The sequence below is a fragment of the Triticum aestivum genome, chromosome 5A, assembly GCF_018294505.1.
Source record: "Triticum aestivum cultivar Chinese Spring chromosome 5A, IWGSC CS RefSeq v2.1, whole genome shotgun sequence".
Lineage (NCBI taxonomy): Eukaryota > Viridiplantae > Streptophyta > Magnoliopsida > Poales > Poaceae > Triticum > Triticum aestivum.
The window spans coordinates 671,122,915-671,144,253 of NC_057806.1; the positions used below are offsets into that span (position 1 = coordinate 671,122,915).

Here is a 21,339-nt window from a genome sequence, read left to right on the forward strand (position 1 = left end):
GGATGGTTGCGGGGCGTGGCGGAGGGCGGCGCATGGGGTAGTATCATGTCTGCCAGGAGCACGCGCATGGGAGGCAAGGTACATGAGAAGACAAAGGGAGAGGATAGGCAATGGTGGCACAGGCTTGTCGGCGGCGGCACTCGCCGGCGACCGATGGTGGTGTTCCGGCGCAATGAGTAGTGGCCGCGGGGAGGCATCGGGATTCGGTCCCTGGCACAGTGGCAATGCGCACCCCTCTTCCAAAATGAGAGAGAGGGAGAGAAGGTGACTACAAGTGAGACCTAGATGGATTGGGCAAAATTTGGGTTGGCGTGGCAATGGATGTGTCCGGATGCCAGACACCCTCCACATATGGGAGGGAATTGGGAGGCCTGATTGGTAGCCTTTTTTATTTCTCTCCTAACTGGGCAGTTCCACCGGACATATAGGGAGAAAGTGGGGTCCCTGATTGTAGATGCTCTTATTCGACTCCAACATGCTCACATTTAATTCTCCTTTTATTCTTAATTTCTATTGTTCATTGTATTTTATATAGCTCATCATTCACGCCGAATGGCTTTAATTCTGAATCTCACATAGGTTCTAATTCTCAGTGGGTGCTAGTTGTTTCGAGGCTTTGTTTGGTTAGAGTTGTAAAACTTATTCTCTACTTCCTTTGTAAAGAAATATAAACGTGATCTAAAAGATCTTATATTTATTTATAAAGGAAGTACGTCTTTTGGCCGGGGTCATTTTTTTGTTGTTTGGTCCTTTATTCACTGTATATATCTCTTAGAGACTTTCCCAGCAAGGAAAATATATCTCTTAGAGATTTCGTACATTCTCTTCTTCTAGTGGTACTAAATCTCAGTCACTGAGACTTAGATATGTTGAAGTTGTGTCGAATATTGTGTACAAGATAGGTTACAGTTGGACTATGAGTTGTATTGTGTTTACATGGGATGTGGATTCGTGTTCTAGTAGGACACTTGTATCCTAGGCCTCTCATATATAGCGGGGGTAGACACACGATGTAAGCTATGCCAATATAATAGCACAGTCGCGCAAGGGGGAGCCGACGGCGTGTACGGGTGGCCGGTGTGCGGTATTATGACGGTGTCACGGGGAGGAGCGCCCGTAGTCAGGCCCCGGGGATGTAGCCATATCGATGAACCTCGTTAACAAATCTTGGTATTGCCTTTGTGTGATTGCTTAGTCCTCGGTAGATTGACAGAGCGCCTTAGATTTATTCTAACAAATGGTATTAGAGCTAGGTTATTCGGAAGTCATGTGCGTTGATCCAAAGATTATGAATCGAAGGCATTGGTGTTCAGACGAGTTCGTCTGACGATGCAATCGATGGGAAGAGCAATCGGAAACGGCTAATTGATTGGAAGCGGTGGTGTCTCGAAGCAAGCGTTGAGTCGGCGAACTCGGCAAGATCAGTTTGTGTGGCGACCACACAATAGGACACATGCAGGCAGGCTAGGTTGTGCAAGCTGAGTCGGGCTCTGGCGCGTGCATCGTGGGCGCTGGTGGCTGCTCCCGAGGCCCAGTAGGCCTGCAGACGTGAGCATGTGCTCGCAAACCTAAGGCATAGGCCGATTCGCCGTGGTATGGCTCAAGAGAGTGAAGTCTAATTTAAATCTTGACGTTGTAGAGGTTGTAGAAAACAAACCCTCACCTCAAAATCCCGGAAGTTTGTACCCTGTCTTTTCTGATCCCGGATTTTTTTAACCTTGATGCCTTTCAAAGGGAGGATTTGGTGACGTGGCAGGGAAAGGCCTGGTTTGCTGACTAAATTGAGTTTGAGGACACGCATGTATGAATTGTTTTTCATTTGCATGGATCGATGGATGTGTGTAAATGCCGATGGTGACCCAGGTCGTTCGCTCGCTCGAGCGCCTCCGCCGTTGCCATCTCGAATCCAAGTGCAAGACAGCAGGTCGTGTCGTCAGGGACCGCATGGTAGTGCGCTGACTTTAGCCTGGCTGGTTCATGCTGCGGCAGTGGGTTCCGGAGATGTGGTGCATTGAGCTGGTTGTTGGTAGGAGCAAGGTGCAATGGGAGCATGAGACGAGGGACGAGCAAGGGTCCGAGCTCTTGCTCTCGCGCTCTGCCATCTTTGAACAGGGAAACGTCGTGCTCCAGGTTGAAAAGAAGGAGCTAACGGCGCCGCACATGGTCGCTGGAGGCTCCAGCCTCGACATCGTCGGCGCCGCCGTTCGACCATGCTAGCCGCTCGCGTGAAGATGTCTGCCATTCATGACGTTCGACGCCAACCACCTCTGCAGCACCATGACAGTTGTCTTCTCCATGTGCAGGCTACAATACACCGCGTGATTTTCCGGCAGGATCCCGCCCGGCGAGCTCGGCAGTCTCGTCGGCTCCCTGCATCGCTCGAGCTGTCGCGCGCCTGCAACCGCGTCGTGTCGTCACACCCTGCCTTCACCGGTGCATGGACGTCAGCTCCCACATCCGTGAGCGCGCGAAGTGGCCACAACGCTGCATCGTCTTCTCCCGACGACGCCTTTGTGCGTGCGCTGAACAGGTAGGAACCCCGTGGACATGGACGTCGCCGGCTTCCATCTCTGCAGAAAGCGTCGTGCCATGGTCGTCACCAGGAAGCGGACACACACTGCCTTTTTTGTGTGCTTGTGTGTACTTTGTGGATAATATAATCTTATACAGTATACGTATATGTTAATTCAACAAGACAACCTCTTCGTACAGCTGGTTACCAGCTGCCTGAACGTACTTAGATGTCCGTGTTGTGTCACTGTGCTATTTCTTTCTCTCACTGCCAAGTGGGCTCCACACAAATGTCTTGCCTACCTCGTCCATCCCGGCCTTTCCCGGTGTCATGTTGAAATTTCCTGTTTGGATACAGCTTTAAGGTTTAAAGCGACCGGGATTGCAAAAGACAGGGTATGGACTTCAGGGATTTAAAGATGAGGGTTCATTTTAGACGAGCTTTACAACGTCAAGGTTTAAATCAAACTTCACTCAGCTCAAGCGGCAGGAGCGATACGGGACAATCGTGCAGTCAAAAGTTCATCGTGAGATTTGTTTGGAAGAAGAAAAAGAAGACCGAATCTTTATGTATGACGCGGATAGGCACGCAAATTAGTCAGCAGAAAGAGAAATTCATCAAGCGATACGGTGCATCCATCGGAAGGCAGGACAAAGCAACAGCAGCATCGCGAGTTGAGTCAGGAGCCATCATGTGAAGATTAAAGCAATTTATCGATTAAATTTGCTAGTACTAGTACACGTACTTGATGTACTTGGGCATTGCGTGCAGAAGCTCGCTTATTTTTTCTTGAGGTCAGCCGTACGAAGAATCGTGACGTCATCGGGCATCGGGTTTGAGGTGGAAAAGTTCAACAGAACTGAAAACATTGGGTTATGGCAGATATGGGTGAAATATTTATTGGCACGACAGGGATGCTTGAAGGCGTTGTAGAAAGTCATGGCAGCTATGATGGAATTATAATGTGATGGATTAGAATTCGCGTAAGATGATTTGGAAGCCTTGAGCGTGTCATGCAGCCGGACAAGTTCGGCTGGGTCAGACTAGACAGTCTGACGGATCGACACAGGTCGGTTGGTACAGAAGACGGTGATGGGATCGACGACGATGACATAGGTGCGTGCTGTTGATGGTGACCGACTTCTGGGCGTGGCAACACGCGGCGCAGGTCTGAGGGCTTGTGTGGCTTTGACAAGACTATGTCGCGGGATTGATTCAAGGTGGTGTATGCACGGAGCTTGAAGTCGATGAGGCGCAGGGGTGGACTGATCATCTATCATGGAGTCATGTTGAAGGTGGAGCTGGATTGAGGGGCTACGGCGTAAGTCGACAGAGAGTCGAAGCCTATTCAGCAAGGGGAAAAGCGAGGGACACTTAGTTTGGACTGGAGCCCAGTGGTCTGATGGAAGCGTGAAACTCGTCATCGGTCGGTGATGATCGGTGGTACTCTGCAGTGGGGGTTGAGTTGTGGTTCACGAACCTTGAAACTCGACCGATACAGCAGAGGCTCGACGCGGTAATAGCGACGAGGCGTGCGGTACGCACGGGGCATGTAGACGGGTCAGGGCTCTGGTGGTCATACATGTGGTGAGGCAACTGCAAATTTGACTCGGGATGACTACAAGCAATGGTGAAATTCCTTCAAGTTTCAGACAGGCAGTCAAGAAAGGAGCGGTGGTGTTGAGTTCAGGTAACTCTTATGTGTGGCATCCAATATGTGAGTTGTTCACTTTCAAGCAGGTCAGTGATCGGTGCACGATGACGTTGACGGATACTCTGAAAGTTGGGAGCACAAACTAGAGTAACAAGGAACTTAATTTTGCTCGAGTGTTGACTGTGGTCAAGAAAGAAGGGATTACAAGTTGCAGGTGGAGTCACATGGAGTCTTTGGAGTAGCAACGGTACTCATGAGATAAACTCAAGTTCAATGTACATGGAAGTTTGACGCATGGATGAATCCAAGGTGGTGGAGAATATTCGTCAAGGTGGAGTTTGTTGAAGTTGTGTCGAATATTATGTACAAGGTAGGTTACAGTTGGACTATGAGTTGTATTGTGTTTACATAGGATGTGAAGTCGTGTCCTAGTAGGACACTTGTATCCTAGGACTCTCATATATAGCGGGGGTAGACACACGATGTAACCTATGCCAACATAATAGCACAGGCGCGCAAGGGGGAGCCGACGGCGTGTGCCGGCGCCCGGGTGGCCGGTGTGCCCCGGGTGGCCGGTGTGGACGGTGTCATGGGGAGGAGCGCCCGTAATCAGGCCCCGGGAATGTAGCCACGTTAACAAATCTCGGTGTTGCCTTTATGTGATTGCTTGGTCCTCGGTAGATTGACGGAGCGCCACGGATTTATTCTAACAAGATATGTCTCAATCGATACTATATTCGTAAGATCTTGCATTAAGATTCATGCAAATTTTCTTCTCGTTTTTTTATTTTTCTTTACTACATGTTATGTTACTTGACTGAGATTTATTAAATCTCAGTCGACTCAAAGCTAGACACACCCATTAAAATAACTTGCTGGCCTCATGCATAGTTTGAAACAAGAATCTGATATGTGAAGAATATATTCATCAGATGAGAATTAGCAAGTCTGTAGATTCAAAGCATCTTTGCATACACCGGACGAAGTTACACCGACGCATGCGTAGAGATCAGTTTCTTGGAACGGAAATAAAGGAATACGGAGGGAATAACGAAACGAAAAGTGGGCTAGCCCTCCTTTGCGCTTTGCGGTCTTCATTTGGCGCTGCCGACGTCGGCTTTGTCTCCTCCCATCCCGAGCGTGTTCATAACGGCGTCCCTGGCGCCCGTAGCGGCACCCATCACCTGCCCGCCGGCCTGCATAGAAACAGAGAGACGTAAGTCTTGAGAAACCTAGCATGAACTGCTCAAATGGCCAATGGACATTGTCCTCAACATGGTTAACTTTGTTTTGTATGACTAGTTTGCAAGCGACTGACTCACCTGCTGGAACATGTTGCCGGTGGGCTCCTTGGGGGCGGCGGGTTCCCCGGTGAACTTCGCCGCGTTCTCCTCGACGCACTTTGCGGCCTCGGCGGACTTCTGCTTGGCGGCGTCGCCGGTGTCGGCGGCCATCTTCTTGGCGGCCTCGGTCTTCTCACCGAAGAAGCCGAACGTCTGGTCCTTGCTCTCGATGGCGCGGTCCGTGATGGCCTGCCCCGTCTCTGACGCCTTCCCCATGGCGTCGCTCCCCATCTTCATGGCCGCGTCGGCGGTGTCTGACGCCGCCTTGGTGACGGCCTCGCTTTTCTCGCCGATGAAGCTGATGGTCTGGTCCTTCGCCTCGATGGCGCGGTCCTGGACGGACGGCCCCGTCTTGGCGGCCTCGTCGGCCTTGGCGTCCGTCTTACCCCCGAACCAACCCGACATTTTTGAAGGTGATAAAGCTTACGTACGTGGTGGCTTGTGGTGTTGTTTCTTCTTTCTTTTCACTTGCTTCTTGTGGAGAGAGATACTCGTGCTCTCTTCCTTTATATAGGCGCCCTTGGCACCATTGCCGAAGGCCAAGCTGAAGATGATACAGATCGGTCTCGTGGCATCAAGATATTTTTTTCCTTGCAAGGACATATCCTTGTCGACCACTTGTGCAGCATTGATGCCTAGCGGCATGTCGGCACAACCACACTGCCTTGAATCTGTCCATCAATACTGTGTGGTTTTGCCATAGAGTGAACAGCCAAAAGAGGGGCTTAACTATTTACTGGATCGGCGTGCCCGGCGATGAACCACATGTCTGCTGCGAGCTGGGCTGAGTGGAGGGGAATCGGAAATATCTGCTGGTGCTGCTTGTGTGGCGTCCGTCAGTTAATTTACTGCTAGCGGCGTCCGTCAGTTAACTTTACATTGATTATCGATCTATCGCAGTTGTGGAATGTTATTCAATATCTGAACGATCAGCCCCATAGATAGTTTCCCTAATAAGATGCACACGATGGGAGCACTCCTGCAATGAACCACAAATTATCCATGCTGCTGACTTGTTGAGCAGGATTCTGCTCTGGATCTTGCCTGGCTGAAGAAACCTTTCACTTCTTTATGTACTGATGACTTTGTTATTGCTTTTGATCGGTCGCTAGTCTCTTTACTTATTTATTATGTACTCGCAATTGCTAGTGCTAGGCTCTTTACTTATTTATTATGTACTCGCAATTACTAGTCGAGTTCGACAAGGTGTCGTCAATCACCATCGGTTCAACTTTCAAAAAAAAAAATCACCATCGGTTCACTATCTTCGCCTATCGTGTTTCTCGATAGATAGGCAAAGCATCTGCCACCGCCAATTACGAGGCGCCTATAGTGGTTTTGTCGATGTTCAAACTCATAGGACTTTAATGTTCAACGGGAGCTATATGTGCGTGTGTGTTTGTTGGGGGAGGTACTCGTGTAGACGTCATGGTGTTTCATATGAGAACATGTACAACATCCAAATCACTCATGCTCGTTATGATTATACATAATGTTTCTTACGGGAAATGTGCAACATCCAAATCACTCGTGTTGATTATGATTGGTGGAAAATATATTCATACCTCGGTCGGATACATCATACAAAGTTACACCAAGGAGCATGTGTAAATTAGTGCCATGGAACTGGAAATTAAATTATATTGAAGGAATAGCGAAACAGAAGGAGGGCTAGGGCAAGCAAGCGCAGACGCGCCTATTATCCTTTGTGGTCTTCTTGGTGGCACCACCCGCATCTCACTTGTCTCCTCCCATCCCGAGCGTGTTCATGACAGCGTCCTTGGCGTCTGTAGCGGCACCCACCATATTCCCGCCGGCCTGGAAACAAACAAACAAACATTCATTTCAAGAAATTCAACATGAACAGATCAGAAGGCCACACAAAAAATTCGTTGACATGGTTAATTTTGTGTTGTCTTTGAATAGTTTGCAAAGTGATCGATTCACCTGCTGGAAGACGTTTTCCTTGGGGGCGACCGGGGTATCCTTGGTGTACTGTGCAGCGGTGTCCTGGACATGCTGGGCGGCCTCGGTGGACTTCTCCTTGGTGGCATCGGCAGTCTCGGTGGCCGTCTTCTTGACAGCGTCAGTCTTGTCGCCGAAAAAGCTGCCTGTCTGGTCTTTGCCCTCGACGGCGTGATCCTTACCGGCTTCCACCGTCTCGGACGCCTTCCCCATGGCCTCGCCGCCCATCTTTTTAGCCGCCTCGGTAGTCTCGGAGGCAGCCTTCGTGACAGCCTCGCTTTTCTCACCAAGGAAGGCCCCGGTCTGGTCTTTTGCCTCGACGGCGCGGTCTTGAATGGTCTGCCCCGTCTCGGACGCCGTCTTGGTGGCGTCGCCGGACTTCTCTTGAAACCAACCAGACATTTTTGAAGTTGATGGAGTGTTGGTACGTACTAATTTGTGGTGTTCTTTCCTTGTGCTTGTGGTGGAGAGACGTGTGTTCTTCCTTTATATAGGCCATTTGCCCCATAGCCGAGGTTGATACTGAAGAGAATACATCGCTTTCCAAGTATGTTGGCATTATATGAGATATTTTTGTAGCAAGGGTATCTCATTGTGGCCACTTGTCCACTCAGCTGTATATACGCACAACGGTATGTCGGCACAACACATTCACGTAAGACCTGTCCATTAGAATGTGCATTTAAGACATTTTTCTGGAGTCATGCCATACTTCCTGTGATTGTGTCTCTTTTCGTCTTGACCTTTGTGAATGTGTCGGTTTCAATGTTGTGTCTTAGATGTGATTTTTTTCTGAAAGGATTTACACGTGATATATAATGAATTCATGTAGTAGCATGTTTGATCAGTACAGATGTTGTTGGAAAACTTGAAAGTCGGCAGCTCATTTGTAGGCAAAAACCAACACAACATATTCTTTTGATAATACAGGTTTTTACTCATTTGTCGTCGGAACTCAAGTTCAACTATCCGCTTTCAGTGTGGAAAACTAGCTTGGGGAGGGCCAAACCAATGAAACACAAAGCTAATACACTGCTTTAGCAGAAGTACTCACTGTTCTAGTGAAAAAAAAATAGCATGCTGACCTGGGCCCGGGGCTGGCTGGCACCCCTTGTCTCCACCACTCTCCGCCTTTGCATACAAGAAGTCGAGAATGCACATGGTCAAACAAACAAAAATTGAGTTTAGCTTACCAAAGCAAAACTCTAAAATTTAAACCATTCATATAAAATGGCCTTGGTCAAGCCCATATATTGGATCGGACAAATTCACACCACACACGTGTCTAAGTCGGCCGATGTTGCCTTGTGCGGGTTGTTGTGACGGTTCTAGCCGGGTTTTGCTAATTAACCAGGCAACTCTTCTTCTTTATTAATGAGATGAGGTAAATTTTTTGCCTCCGTTTCGCAAATCTCCCCTCCAGCATTGCCAAAAAACGTGAATCTGCACATGTGCAACCTCTTCATATATCGGATCCACAAAGACCAAGCATGGTGCAGATACATGCATACGAATATAACAATAGTGGAGAATAAAACTCCTGCAAAAAGCGGCATCATTTTTGTATGGCTATAACATTTAGCAAGGCCCACCACCTCAACCAAAAATTGAGCCCTTTAGCTTGGCATCCGAGCCATGCAGCTAGCTAGTGGTCGACATGGATCGCCGACGTCTCCCGGCACCCACGCGTTCCGTGAATTCTGGGCGTAGCACAGGACAACATGTGGATGGCATTTGCATGGTCGACATGGAGGGCCGACGTGGGAGGCATCCTCTCGTCTCCCGGCACCACTCGTTCGCGTTGGCCGTTATCGGTCCGGACACATGGTGAGACAGGAACGGGCCACTTGGACGTGGCGTCGCGTACACGTCGCCGACGTGACTGCAGCCAGCTCGTTCTGGCTGTTAATAGGAAAAAGAGAGAGGGAGAGAGGAGCGAATGATGGGAATGACGGTTACTTATCTAAGGCGGTTGTTAAGCATGGATTATTAGGATTATAATTAATCCTTAACACTCCCCCTAATCCATGCTTGTCTTCGGTTATATGCGCCATCTTGATAAAGACTCCTTTAGTATGTTTGCCTTGAGATTGTTCATCATCTTCATATTGAGAAATACTCCTCCAAAAACCCTGTGGGAAAAATATGAGGAAAATAGTGTAGATACGTTGCTGAAACTCCTTTAAACCCAATGGGAAAAATAAGGAGAAAATGATGCAACATATAATAATTATTGTCTCTTGATAACTCATATGGGAAAAACCTTTGAAGAAGGAGAAAACTCATCGATAAGTTTAGAGAACAATTAATATATCTTGAGTACTTCCTTTAAAAAATCCGGTAGGGAAAATAGAAAGTATGATATATGATCTTTGAGAAGATATTGCCTCGTTAAAAATCATTATGAGAAACATTGAGAGAAAACTCATAAGGGAAAAGAGTGCGATCTAATATGCCATTGAAAACTCCTTTAAAACCCGGTAGGAAAAATATAAGGAGAAAATGATATGGCATATATAGACACTTGTGTTTATATTGTCTCATTAAAAACCTTTTATGAGAAACCATTAGAGAAAAACTCATCAAGGGAAAAAGAGTACAATATATGCAATCTGATCATTGTTAATAGGTTATAGTTTGGGAGATTACTCCCGCTGAACTTTGCAAATCTAAAGGATGTGTCTGACCAATTCCAATGGCATTATGAATAATCCGTTGGATTTTCCAATATTTTGTTTGTAAATTTTTTCCTCACTTTCTATAATTCGTGAGGATAAGTGAATTTTGAGCAATGTGCAATATGATACTACTCTTCATATAACCTATACATATCGAGTAACACAAGTGCTAGAATCTTGATAAGAACAAGTTATGTGATTCTGATGAATCTCAGCCACATGATTTTGAGTGTGGTTAATCATTCTTGCCAAATCATGCATATTTTGCAGTGCCTTTAAATAAAGCAATTATGTCAAAATGATAACTAGAAATAGCCATTAATGCTCATTCAGATGACTTCCATATGAAGGCTATTCCCGCAAATTCAGTCATTGATATGGCATTGTTGGGATCAAAGAAAGAGCCAATATCATTATATCATATCATGGTCATATCTTGTATTTCCTGATGGAAATATCCAAGCTTTATTGTGAGCTTGAGATATAAGCTAATATTTCTTATATCGTCCATATACCTTTTGTTGTGGGTTGCACTCTGAACAAAGATAGCAAATTTAGTGTCAGGCCTGACGTAGTTTTGCAATTATATGAGTGCTTTGACATTAGTCAGATAGAACTTCAGGTCCTGATATCACTTCATTATCACCCCTAGGTATGAATGGATTTGTACCCTATCAGGGGTACTATGACCATATTACATGTCTTTTATTGGTTTGATATATCCACATTGAACTTCTCGTATATGTCTTGGATATATGTAGACTGATATGTATTCTTGAGAGAATGCTCAAGTTGTAAGCTTAAGCTAAATTTGGTTGAATCCAAATTTCCCGTCTTGAGATGATTATGTGTATGTTTAGGTCTTGTATAGACATTAATGATGAGGTCATCAATATACACTGAGGTGATGAAAGGAAATCAAATTTGGGATTCCTTTATTAAACATGTAAATAATCATCATTATTCGAGTAATCCTTTTGAAGAAGGAACTCATTTAGTCGGTAGTACCATATGATTTCCGACTATTTCGAGCCATAGAGTGACTTCTGAAATTTTACACAAATATGTTGTGATTTATTTTGGATTTGGAATTGTAAGCCCTTGAGAGACTTCATTATAAATTTCCGATTATTTCAAGTCATAGAGTGACTTATGAAGTTTTACACAAAAATTGTTGCGATTTTCTTTTGGATTCAGAAGTATAAGCCCTTCAGGGACTTGAATAGAGATTTCCGAAATGAGAGACTCATATGAGTATGTAGCCACTTCATCCATCAACTGCATGGATATTGTTATTATTTTTATTGCCAATGATATTTAGTATCGAAACATAATTCCACTCATACCAAGAGGATATGTTACATCATAATCGATGTCGGGTCTCTGCGTGAACCCTTTTGCTACAAGCCTCGCTTTCTCACCACCTCATTGACTTTGTCTATGAATGAGAAGTTTTTAGTTTTCCATATGGAAGATACTTATGAGGAGTAGGTATTACTGCGGTAAATACTACTCATTTGTAGAGCGAGTGCTATTCTTCATTACTTACTTCCTTTTATGTGAACCAATATGAGTGCAGGAGGCACTCTACCATGGATTTTGGTTCGGGGCCCAAAAGGTTTAGCAATTTGAGAAGAAATATATGTCGACAAATGTAGTCTTTAGTTTATATGATTCTGATGGAATCATTGAAGTTTGTGGATAATATATTTATTCCTTTTTAACTCCTTGTGATTTCCTACAACAAATGGAGGCAAGGTGTTTCGATGTCCCGGCACCAAAACATTTGTGCACATTTATGCCGGGCTTTGGATGATGAGCATCCAGTGAGGTGTCTTTCAACTTGATGTTGAATTACATTTACTGGTTGAGGAATTGATTTCTTCTGTTTCCGCGGAAGCATATGAGAAGTTATATCTCATGTTGTCAGACTTTCTCCCCCTCTTGCTCTCATTTGGGGAGAAGAGTGGTTTATCAGGTACCTCCACTCTTTCTGACACTTTACTGCAGGAATATTGGATTTAGTGACACCTTCTCATCAGTAAATGTATGTGGCAAATTTGCAATGTGTTGCAAATATATGATTCTCTAAACTTATAGTTCAGATTCTTTGAGTACGTGGATATAAGGATTGAATGTCAATAACATTTATAATTTATTTCTCGGCATTCTTTGTGGTACTTATCTCCCCCTAATGCCGGAAAATATCCTTATTGCTGATGCAATCAGCATACGGGCTATGAATAATTTTGATTGACGGATAAAATGTTATTCCTCAAATAGATCCCTAATTTTCTATAACTGCCCATTGATGTACGCTGGAGTGGTGATATCGATATGTAACCGAATTATTGCAGATAGGAAATACTTTGTTGATTTCCACGTAGTTACTACAAGGGGGTTAAGTAGTATGATATGCAGTTGGTATGATTTAGATCATACTTACGGTGTGTAAGGTCGTATGTGTCCAGCAAGAGGCTGGTAAATTTACAATTCTTTAAAAGTGGTCATGTAATTCATTTAAATATCTTTGATAATAAATTTAACAAAACCATTATGGGTATGTACATAGAGTACTGAATGCAATCATAAAAGTCTCGTGAAATGAGTTCAACGACATTGTCCATTCGAATGGGTTTATCCTTTGTTCAGGAGAATTTTGCTCCTACTTTGATAAGTTAAGCAATTTATCGGGTAAGATCATGGTTGTGTGTGATTAGAAACACACTTAAACAATTTATGAATGTGTATATGAGTACCATAAGTTATCTAAATTACCCCAGATAATGGTTAAGCAATCCACATATATCTTTTGAATGCGTTCAAGGAAGAATAAGTGGCTTGCTTAGAATTTTTAAGGTGAGAGTTCCTTAAAACAGATTTCCCCTATGGCACATGTGGTGCACATATAATCTGATGATATGGGGAATATTTTACAACTTGTTAAGTTGTGACCAACAGAATTGTCAACAATTTTCTAATCACCCCCAAACCAGGATGGCTAAGGCTATCAAGCCTAATATTTAATTTATTAATACTTAGAAAATCATTGTGTGCGCAACAATATTGAGTATGAATTGAAGCATACATTCAAATTTATCGAATATTGTATCCAAGGGATATGATATTGGACATTTTACTACATGTTGTAGTACAAGTATAGGCTAATAATATGGTGGGATAATTAGGAGATTACCTGAGGTCCCCGATATGCTTGAGTGCAAATGAGTTCATCCTCCATTTTCTGCACTAGATTTTGGTCCTCCTTCTGATGAAGATTCTGAGAACAATCCTTTACTAGAATTTGGTTGTTATTTGCAAATTTTCAAATTTATCCCATTAAACTTATTGGCCTTTTAATAAATTTGTGGTGTGGTTCGACCATATGTTTGATGGTCTGGTAATCATAGGTACAATATTTATATAACCACACATTTGACAAACTGGAGAGTTGTCTTTTGATCATTTGAAAACGACCAATTCCTATTAAGAGATGATTCTATCTTTGGTTGTCTATTAGCATCCACTTTACTTCGAATTCCTCATGGTTTTGTGTTGTTACCACTAACTTGCATAGTATTCTCGGTACTAGCAAGAATTTCAAATAATGGTATAGCACCCGTTGGGTGAATCTGATGATTTTAAGAAATTCCATGTTTCTTCATCATAAAAATGGTAGTACCATCTTAAGAGGAGATAAAGTGTATAAGGAATTTTCAACCGGATCTGCATATAAAATATTTGATCACGAGATCTCAACTTGAAGTTGATTATGTGATAGAATTGTGAGATGCAATAGACTTGAGGTCTTGAAAAACAAATGGGCGATCATTCATGATGTGCTCATGGCAGCATGTTTCTCTTAAAGGAAAATATTCGAAGTGAATAAATACTCATCCATAATGTACTTAGTTTGAGAACTAAGTGAAGTTTGCGACATAAAATGAATATGTACATATTTAGCTATCAAGAGAATAGCCATGACATTTTTCAAACATGGGGTTAGTCACTATAAAATATCAACCCAAAATGTGATGTGGATCTTGTAATAGTGTTTGAGACACTCGATATTTGCTATAAATTATGGTCTCTACCTTTATGTATGGACGACAATATCATCACAAATAGTAATATTTGTGTAATTTTCCACGACTTATTCAAGCAAAATGATGCTTAAATAATTGATACTAGAAGAAAATGCCATTTTAATCATGTAAGATCATTATTATTATTTCTTTACTAGGAGAGTAAATAATTTTAGTGAACAACAATAATGGCTTCAAAGGAGCAAATTTTATGATAGCTGATGCTAGCTATACACTCATATGTGTTGACCTCAATTTATATAGGATAACACTTTGAAGATAATCACCGGATGCGGTGTAGACCTCGCAGTAATAGATAACATAGTCTGACTTTTGTCAGTAGATGTTCGTAATTCTATTACCTTATGTTATGCAAAATGTGTAAAATCACTTTGAAGGTAATCATCTGTCAAAGTGACATGATGTAGACCTTGCTGTAATAATGGATAGTCTGCAAAATTTGCAGTAGATGCCAGTATTACCTTATAATATCTTGAGGTAGTCACATATAATATTAATATTTGGAAGAGCACTTCGAAGGTAGTCATCTTGTTAAAATAAAAAGATGTAGACCTCACAGTAGTGATGGATAATCTGCAAATTACGCAGTAGATGCCATCATACCTTGTGATTCGCAAATAAAATATGATGTAGTCATATTAAGTATGACACTTCACAATCATTGTTTTGAATTTACATCATGATTTGCAAGAAGAAGAAAATCAAATGCAAAACGTAGTTGTTGCACTTATTGTAAAAAAAGTACTAGTATCTTTAGGGTTCATTGCAGATGTAATGGTCGGCCCATCCAAAAACATAGGCTCAATGCCTTAGAACTCAACCAATATTATATGCTGGTATTAACCAAAATCTAAAACAATAAACCTGATGGCTTGTGTTCAAGTAATATTAAGTCTGATGACGCATTTGCCAATAAAAGAAACTAGAAGGGCTTAGACTCAAATGGCCGAAGGGATAAGGTTCCCTATCGCCATCGATTTGTTTAGTTCTGCACAGAGGCACCGATGCTGCGGTTCATGTCGCCGCCGGCCGTAGCCGGAGGGCTTGCTCGTACAACGTCGCACGCCAGAGGGCGTTGCCGGCCGTCGGTTTCTGCGCCGTGCCGGAGGACGTCGCCTCCACTGCCGCTCATGGTGCGCTCACGCCGAAGGGCTGGATAGCCGCGTCGTGGTTGGTCGCTCCGTGGGAGCCGCCCTGAGGTCGAGAGCCTCGGATGATGGCCATGTGGCGGGCTCGTCGCTGTGCGCCGAGGATTCAGGCCGATGGGAGGCGCCGCCGGGGTGCGTCGGGCACAGAGGGTGTCGCCTCTGCCTGGGCTGTGGACCGCGCTGCCGCGCGCCTGAGGGCATTGCCATGCTGGTCTCCGGCCATTAGCCGCTGCGGCCACCTCCGGGTGCAGCGCTGGGAGCAGCCGGGCCGAAGGTTGCCGCCGCTCAGCTAGGAGCCTGGCCGAGGCAGCGTTGTCCGGGCCATGGGTCGCCGCCGAAGTTTGCCTTGGACGGCATGCAAACGACGCCCTGGAGGTTAGTGCTTACTTCGTGCAGGAACGAAATTGGAATTGAATCACCTGCTTGATGTATCAATCAAGATACAGAGTTGGTCTTTGGATGATTGTCGTTTTGTATGAGATGTGTTACAGGGATCTTGTATGTTTCCTTCTGATCCCCTCCCCGTTCTTACCTTTCTCTCTGGATTTTGTGCTTTCATCTCATTTGCATCTGGTTTCTTCCCAGATCGAGAGATTCGCCGCGCCTGGGCCGTGAACGCCTCGGGCTGATGCGGGAGGTCGAGGCCACGCGACCATGCGCCGGCTGGAGACTTGCGCCGCCGTGCCGTTCTGCAGGGTGAAGCGTGCACGCACCACGCGCCGGTGGGCTTGGACTGTCGCTAGTTCCGCGTTGCTCGCAGGCGAGCCGTTAGTGAAATCGCTCCGCCGGGGACAACGCGATGCGTCAAAGAGGTCTGGGCTCGCACTCGTTCGGCCGTCTCTCGGCCATCAAGGACATCGCCGGTGACGGATTGATAGTGTGCGGGCGCCGCCGGCGCTGCCGGTTTGTTTAGTGGCCTAATCGCTTGCTCGGGTTAGGGCAAAGGGCTGATAACGTGTTAATAGGAAAAAGAGAGAGGGAGAGAGGAGCGAATGATGGGAATGAACAGTGTCTCTTTATTGATGACAAACAAGGCTATATATACAAAGTGAGGGGACGCGTTGAACGGACGCGACCTTTACAAAGGACGCCATAAAGGCGGTAACTAATGACGGTTACTTATCTAAGGCGGTTGTTAAGCATGGATTATTAGGATTATAATTAATCCTTAACACTGGCCAAGGTGGTCCAACTCCAAATGGCCCATGTCCGCGTGGTTCGTGAGGACAGTACAAGGCAAGGGATTTAGGATAATAGCAAGCTTATAGCACATTCATATGGCACTCCGGTCTATGCGAAAGAGAGAGATGAACTCTACACGAGCTCCCGACTAACTGGGAGCACGATTCAACCAACACGAAAATTATAACGAACTTACACACAAAGATCGTACGCCCTTTTTCATAAACAAAAATCGTACATCCCCTGTACTCTAAATTACCGAAAAAGACTTTCGCCCCACTTTATAAATAAAGCAAACCACCGAGCACAAAGTCAACATGGTACACACACACACATAACGCCACCGTAGGCAAGGTCCAACACACACGCACACTAACACTACCCAAGGTTCAGCGATGGGCACATCACAACAAGCCCAACACAGAAATGAAGGATGCACAACACATAAACGGCGGTGGTGGCGGCGGCGGCGAGGGAGAAGATCTAATCCGGCTCTGGTGGTCGTGGGGAAAGCGGTGGAGCCATCCGGAGAGCCATCGCGCGAAGCTGGGTGATGATGAAGGTGATGGCATCTCTCTCCCTGAGGCGGCTAAGCGGCCGCCAAAGCTGCAAGTAACCAGACCATTTGAACAAAAGCGTCAGTAGCGCGACGAAGAGGGACATGCTGAATCACAAGCTTATTCCTAATAGTCCACAACGTCCAAGCTAGCACCCCGATGGTCAACCACCAAATGTGGCGAGACGCGGGTGGTAACGCCTGAAGTTCGGCGAATAGAGCGAAGAAGTTGGTGTGATCCCATCTTCTACCCACTACTTTGCGGAAACAGCTCCAGAGGAACTGCGCGGACGTACGGATGAACAAGATATGGTTCATATCCTCTTCAGGCCTGCAGAGCGGGCATCGCCCATCACCGGACCTCAAGGCCGAACGGAAGGCGGCCGTGAATCCATTGCCACAAGAAAAACCTAATCTTCAAGGGGAGCCGGATCGCCCAGATGGTGGTGGGAGCCTCAGGGCCCGGCGAAGGGGCTATGGCCTGGTAGAGAGATTTAGAGGAGAATTGTCCAGATGGCTCTAGCCGCCACCTGGTGCGGTCCTCTCCAATCTCCAGATCCGTCGTGCAAAGCAATGCAGTCAAGCAGGTCCTGCCACGCATCATTTTTCGCCGGTCCAAAAGGTCTCCGGAAGCGAGGTGCCCTAAGTCAATAAGGGCCACCACTATAGAAATCCGCGGATCAACCGCGATGGAGAATAGATCAGGGAAGCGAGCCGTGAAGGGGGAGTCCCCAGCCCATCTATCGAACCAAAACAGCGTGGCGGTGCCAGATCCAACCACAATCGAGGTCCCGATGCGAAGGACCGGGAGGAGCTGAATAATGGATTGCTAGAACTGAGATCCACCGGATCGCTGGCAGAAGGCGAGTGGCTGACCAGAGAGGTATTTCTGCTGAATGATGCGCCTGTACCCTAAATTACACGTACCGCTTCAGCAAAACCACCAAATAAATAAAGAACCGAGAATTCAAAGCCTAGTACTCGTGCTCCAAAAACCATACATAGGTTATGGATAAAAATTATTGATTTACCTGATATAAAACTGCAGGTATTTTTCCTTATCATACCCTTATAAGAGAAAACAAAGTTTTGTTGATTTACTCGGAGAGTTAAAATCATCTAAAGCCATTCAGAAAGTGCACACCAGGCAGAGGAGGCTTCACCTGGTCTTGACACGCCACCTCTTAGGTATGATGTTTGGCATCTTCACATCCACGGTTTAATGAAAAGAAAACACTTTAATAACTAATGTGAAGAACACTAGGTTGTGACAGTCACACATAGAAAGAGAACCATAGAGGCAAGGTGCAGAGTTTTACGAGGGATTTACAGGTTGCTTAACATTGATTGGCTAGGGATTGATCAAGACGCACGGGCCCACCATGAAATTCAGATGGAGGTGGGGGGGGGGGGGTGGTAGAATGTGCCCGTACGTGTAGCATTATTGCTAATTATACAACGCAAGTACTCCCTTCGTCCGAAAAAGCTTGTCCCTTAAATGGATGTATGTTGCCCCAAGTTAATGGTAGATACCATACATCCATTTAAGGGACAAGCTTGAGACAAGGTTTTTCGGACAGAGGGTGGACAATTAATTAGCTTCTAGAGCACTGACCCATTAACCACGTAATAGTACAACCGACCTCTAAAGCAAACATTTAGATATATACACAAGGGCCCCAATTTCATTCAAAGTTTATCATTTTTGTCTCAAAAGATGTCATAGCATGCTCGAGTGCAACAATGCAAAAGAACACTACAAAGAGGCGACCACTTTGCTCTATTTTCTGCCAGACATCCCAGTATAAAGCTAAAAACATCATCATAAATAGGCCACTGACAGCATCTAAGACGCTTCGTGTTGCGTCATTTTAATACTGCGTTGGTACAACCCTTCTGAATACATTAACGGATGCGATCTCTTCATACCCCTTCATAATAAAGGGTAGTATGGTCTTTCTTAAAATGTGTCGCCTCTGCAGAGCCCACCAAAACGCGGTCTGTGTATGTATGATACGTCTCCGTCGTATCTACTTTTCCAAACACTTTTGCTCTTATTTTGGACAATAACTTGCATGATTTGAATGGAACTAACCCGGACTGACGCTATTTTCAGCAGAATTGTTATGGTGTTATTTATGTGCAGAAACAAACGTTTTCGGAATGACCTGAAACTTCACGGAGCAACTTTTTGAAAAATATAAAAAATACCTGCAAAAGACGAAGGCCAAGGGGCCCACCACCTGTCCACAAGGATGGGGGGGCGCGCCTGCCCCCATAGGGCGCGCCCCTACCTCGTGGGCCCCCTGGAGCTCCTCCGACTCCAACTCCAACTCTATATATTGTGTTTCGGGAAGAAAAAAATCAGAGAGAAGAATTCATCGCGTTTTACGATACGGAGCCACCGCCAAGCCCTAAAACCTCTCGGGAGGGATGATCTGGAGTCCGTTCGGGGCTTCGGAGAGGGGAATCCGTCACCATCGTCATCATCAACCATCCTCCATCACCAATTTCATGATGCTCATCGCCGTGCGTGAGTAATTCTATCGTAGGGCTTGCTGGACGGTGATGGGTTGGATGGGATCTATCACGTAATCGAGTTAGTTTTGTTAGGGTTTGATCCCTAGTATCCACTATGTTCTGAGTTTGATATTGCTATGACTTTGCTATGCTTAATGCTTGTCACTAGGGCCCGAGTTTCATGATTTCAGATTTGAACCTATTATGTTTTCATCAATATATGAGTGTTCTTGATCCTATCTTGCAAGTCTATAGTCACCTATTATGTGTTATGATCCGTTAACCCCGAAGTGACAATAATCGGGATACTTACCGGCGATGACCGTAGTTTGAGGAGTTCATGTATTCACTATGTGTTAATGCTTTGTTTCAGTACTCTATTAAAAGGAGGCCTTAATATCCCTTAGTTTCCATAAGGACCCCGCTGCAACGGGAGGGTAGGACAAGATGTCATGCAAGTTCTTTTCCATAAGCACGTATGACTATATTCGGAATACATGCCTACATTACATTGATGAACTGGAGCTAGTTCTGTGTCACCCTAGGTTATGACTGTTACATGATGAACCGCATTCGGCATAATTCTCCATCACCGATCCATTGGAGATCCATTGCCTACGAGCTTTCCATATATTGTTCTTCGCTTATTTACTTTTCCGTTGCTATTGCTATCGTCACTACAAAATACCAAAAACATTACTTTTACTATTGTTACCTTTTGCTACCGTTACCACTGCTATCATATTACTTTGCTACTAAACACTTTGCTGCAGATATTAAGTTTCCATGTGTGGTTAAATTGACAACTCAGCTGCTAATACTTGAGAGTATTCTTTGGCTCCCCTTGTGTCGAATCAATAAATTTGGGTTGAATATTTACCTTCGAAAACTGTTGCGATCCCCTATACTTGTGGGTTATCAAGACTATTTTCTGGTGCCGTTGCCGGAGAGCATGGCTCTATTCCTTAAGTCAGTTGGGATTTTTATTTGCTTATCATTATGAAGAACTTGAAAGATCCAAGAACCAAGATTTATCCCTCAACTACAAGGGGAGGTAAGGAACTGCCATCTAGCTCTGCACTTGATTCACCTTCTGTTTTGAGTAAGCTTGCGACACCTAAACCTGCTTCTGCTCTTCGTTCTGATATGTCGCATGTTATTGATGATGCCACTTCTGCTATACATGATACTTATGATGAAACTACTTCTATGCTTGATACTACTGTGCCACTTGGTGAATTTCTTGACGAACAACTTGCTAGGGCTAGAGAGATTGAAAATATTGAATCTGATAATACTGATGAAATTGATGATGAAGACTTGCCTGTTATTCTTGAGGGTTATGTTTTTGATAAAGAAGCTTCTTTAGCTATTTAGCTATTTTAGCTTGCAAAGATAGATACAAACTTAAGAGGTTATTAGCTAAATGAAACAAGCAATCTCTAAATGCTAGGATGAAATCTGACCCTGCTTTTGCTACTTCACCTATCTGTGTTACCGATAAGTATTATGAATTCTCTGTTGATCCTGATATAATTACTTTGGTTGAATCTGATCCTTTTTATGGCTATGAATCTAAAATTGTTGTGGCACATCTTACTAAATTAAATGATATAGCTACCCTGTTCACTACTGATGAGAGAACTCGCTACTTTTATATCCTCAAAATATTTTC

General features: G+C 44.7%; 2 protein-coding genes and 1 long non-coding RNA gene across 3 annotated transcripts; 1 reads left to right on the forward strand and 2 right to left on the reverse strand.

Moving 5' to 3' along the window:
- Positions 1-5,072: 5,072 nt before the first annotated feature.
- Positions 5,073-6,011, reverse strand: LOC543472 (ABA-inducible protein PHV A1). The gene is made up of 2 exons (XM_044528020.1): positions 5,489-6,011; positions 5,073-5,362 (listed from the first exon to the last, which is right to left on the reverse strand). The coding sequence occupies exons 1-2, from the start codon at positions 5,912-5,914 to the stop codon at positions 5,261-5,263; spliced, it is 528 nt and encodes a 175-aa protein (XP_044383955.1). The 5' UTR covers positions 5,915-6,011; the 3' UTR covers positions 5,073-5,260.
- A 1,031-nt stretch (positions 6,012-7,042) lies between these two features.
- On the reverse strand, positions 7,043-7,945 carry LOC542855 (ABA-inducible protein PHV A1). Its single transcript, XM_044528021.1, has 2 exons — positions 7,457-7,945; positions 7,043-7,327 (listed from the first exon to the last, which is right to left on the reverse strand). Exons 1-2 carry the CDS (start codon positions 7,874-7,876, stop codon positions 7,247-7,249), a joined length of 501 nt encoding a protein of 166 aa, XP_044383956.1. The 5' UTR covers positions 7,877-7,945; the 3' UTR covers positions 7,043-7,246.
- Positions 7,946-15,195: 7,250 nt separating this feature from the next.
- LOC123105857 (uncharacterized) lies at positions 15,196-16,533 on the forward strand. Its single transcript, XR_006451045.1, has 2 exons — positions 15,196-15,781; positions 15,992-16,533. It is a non-coding gene; the product is annotated as an uncharacterized lncRNA (long non-coding RNA).
- Positions 16,534-21,339: the final 4,806 nt, after the last annotated feature.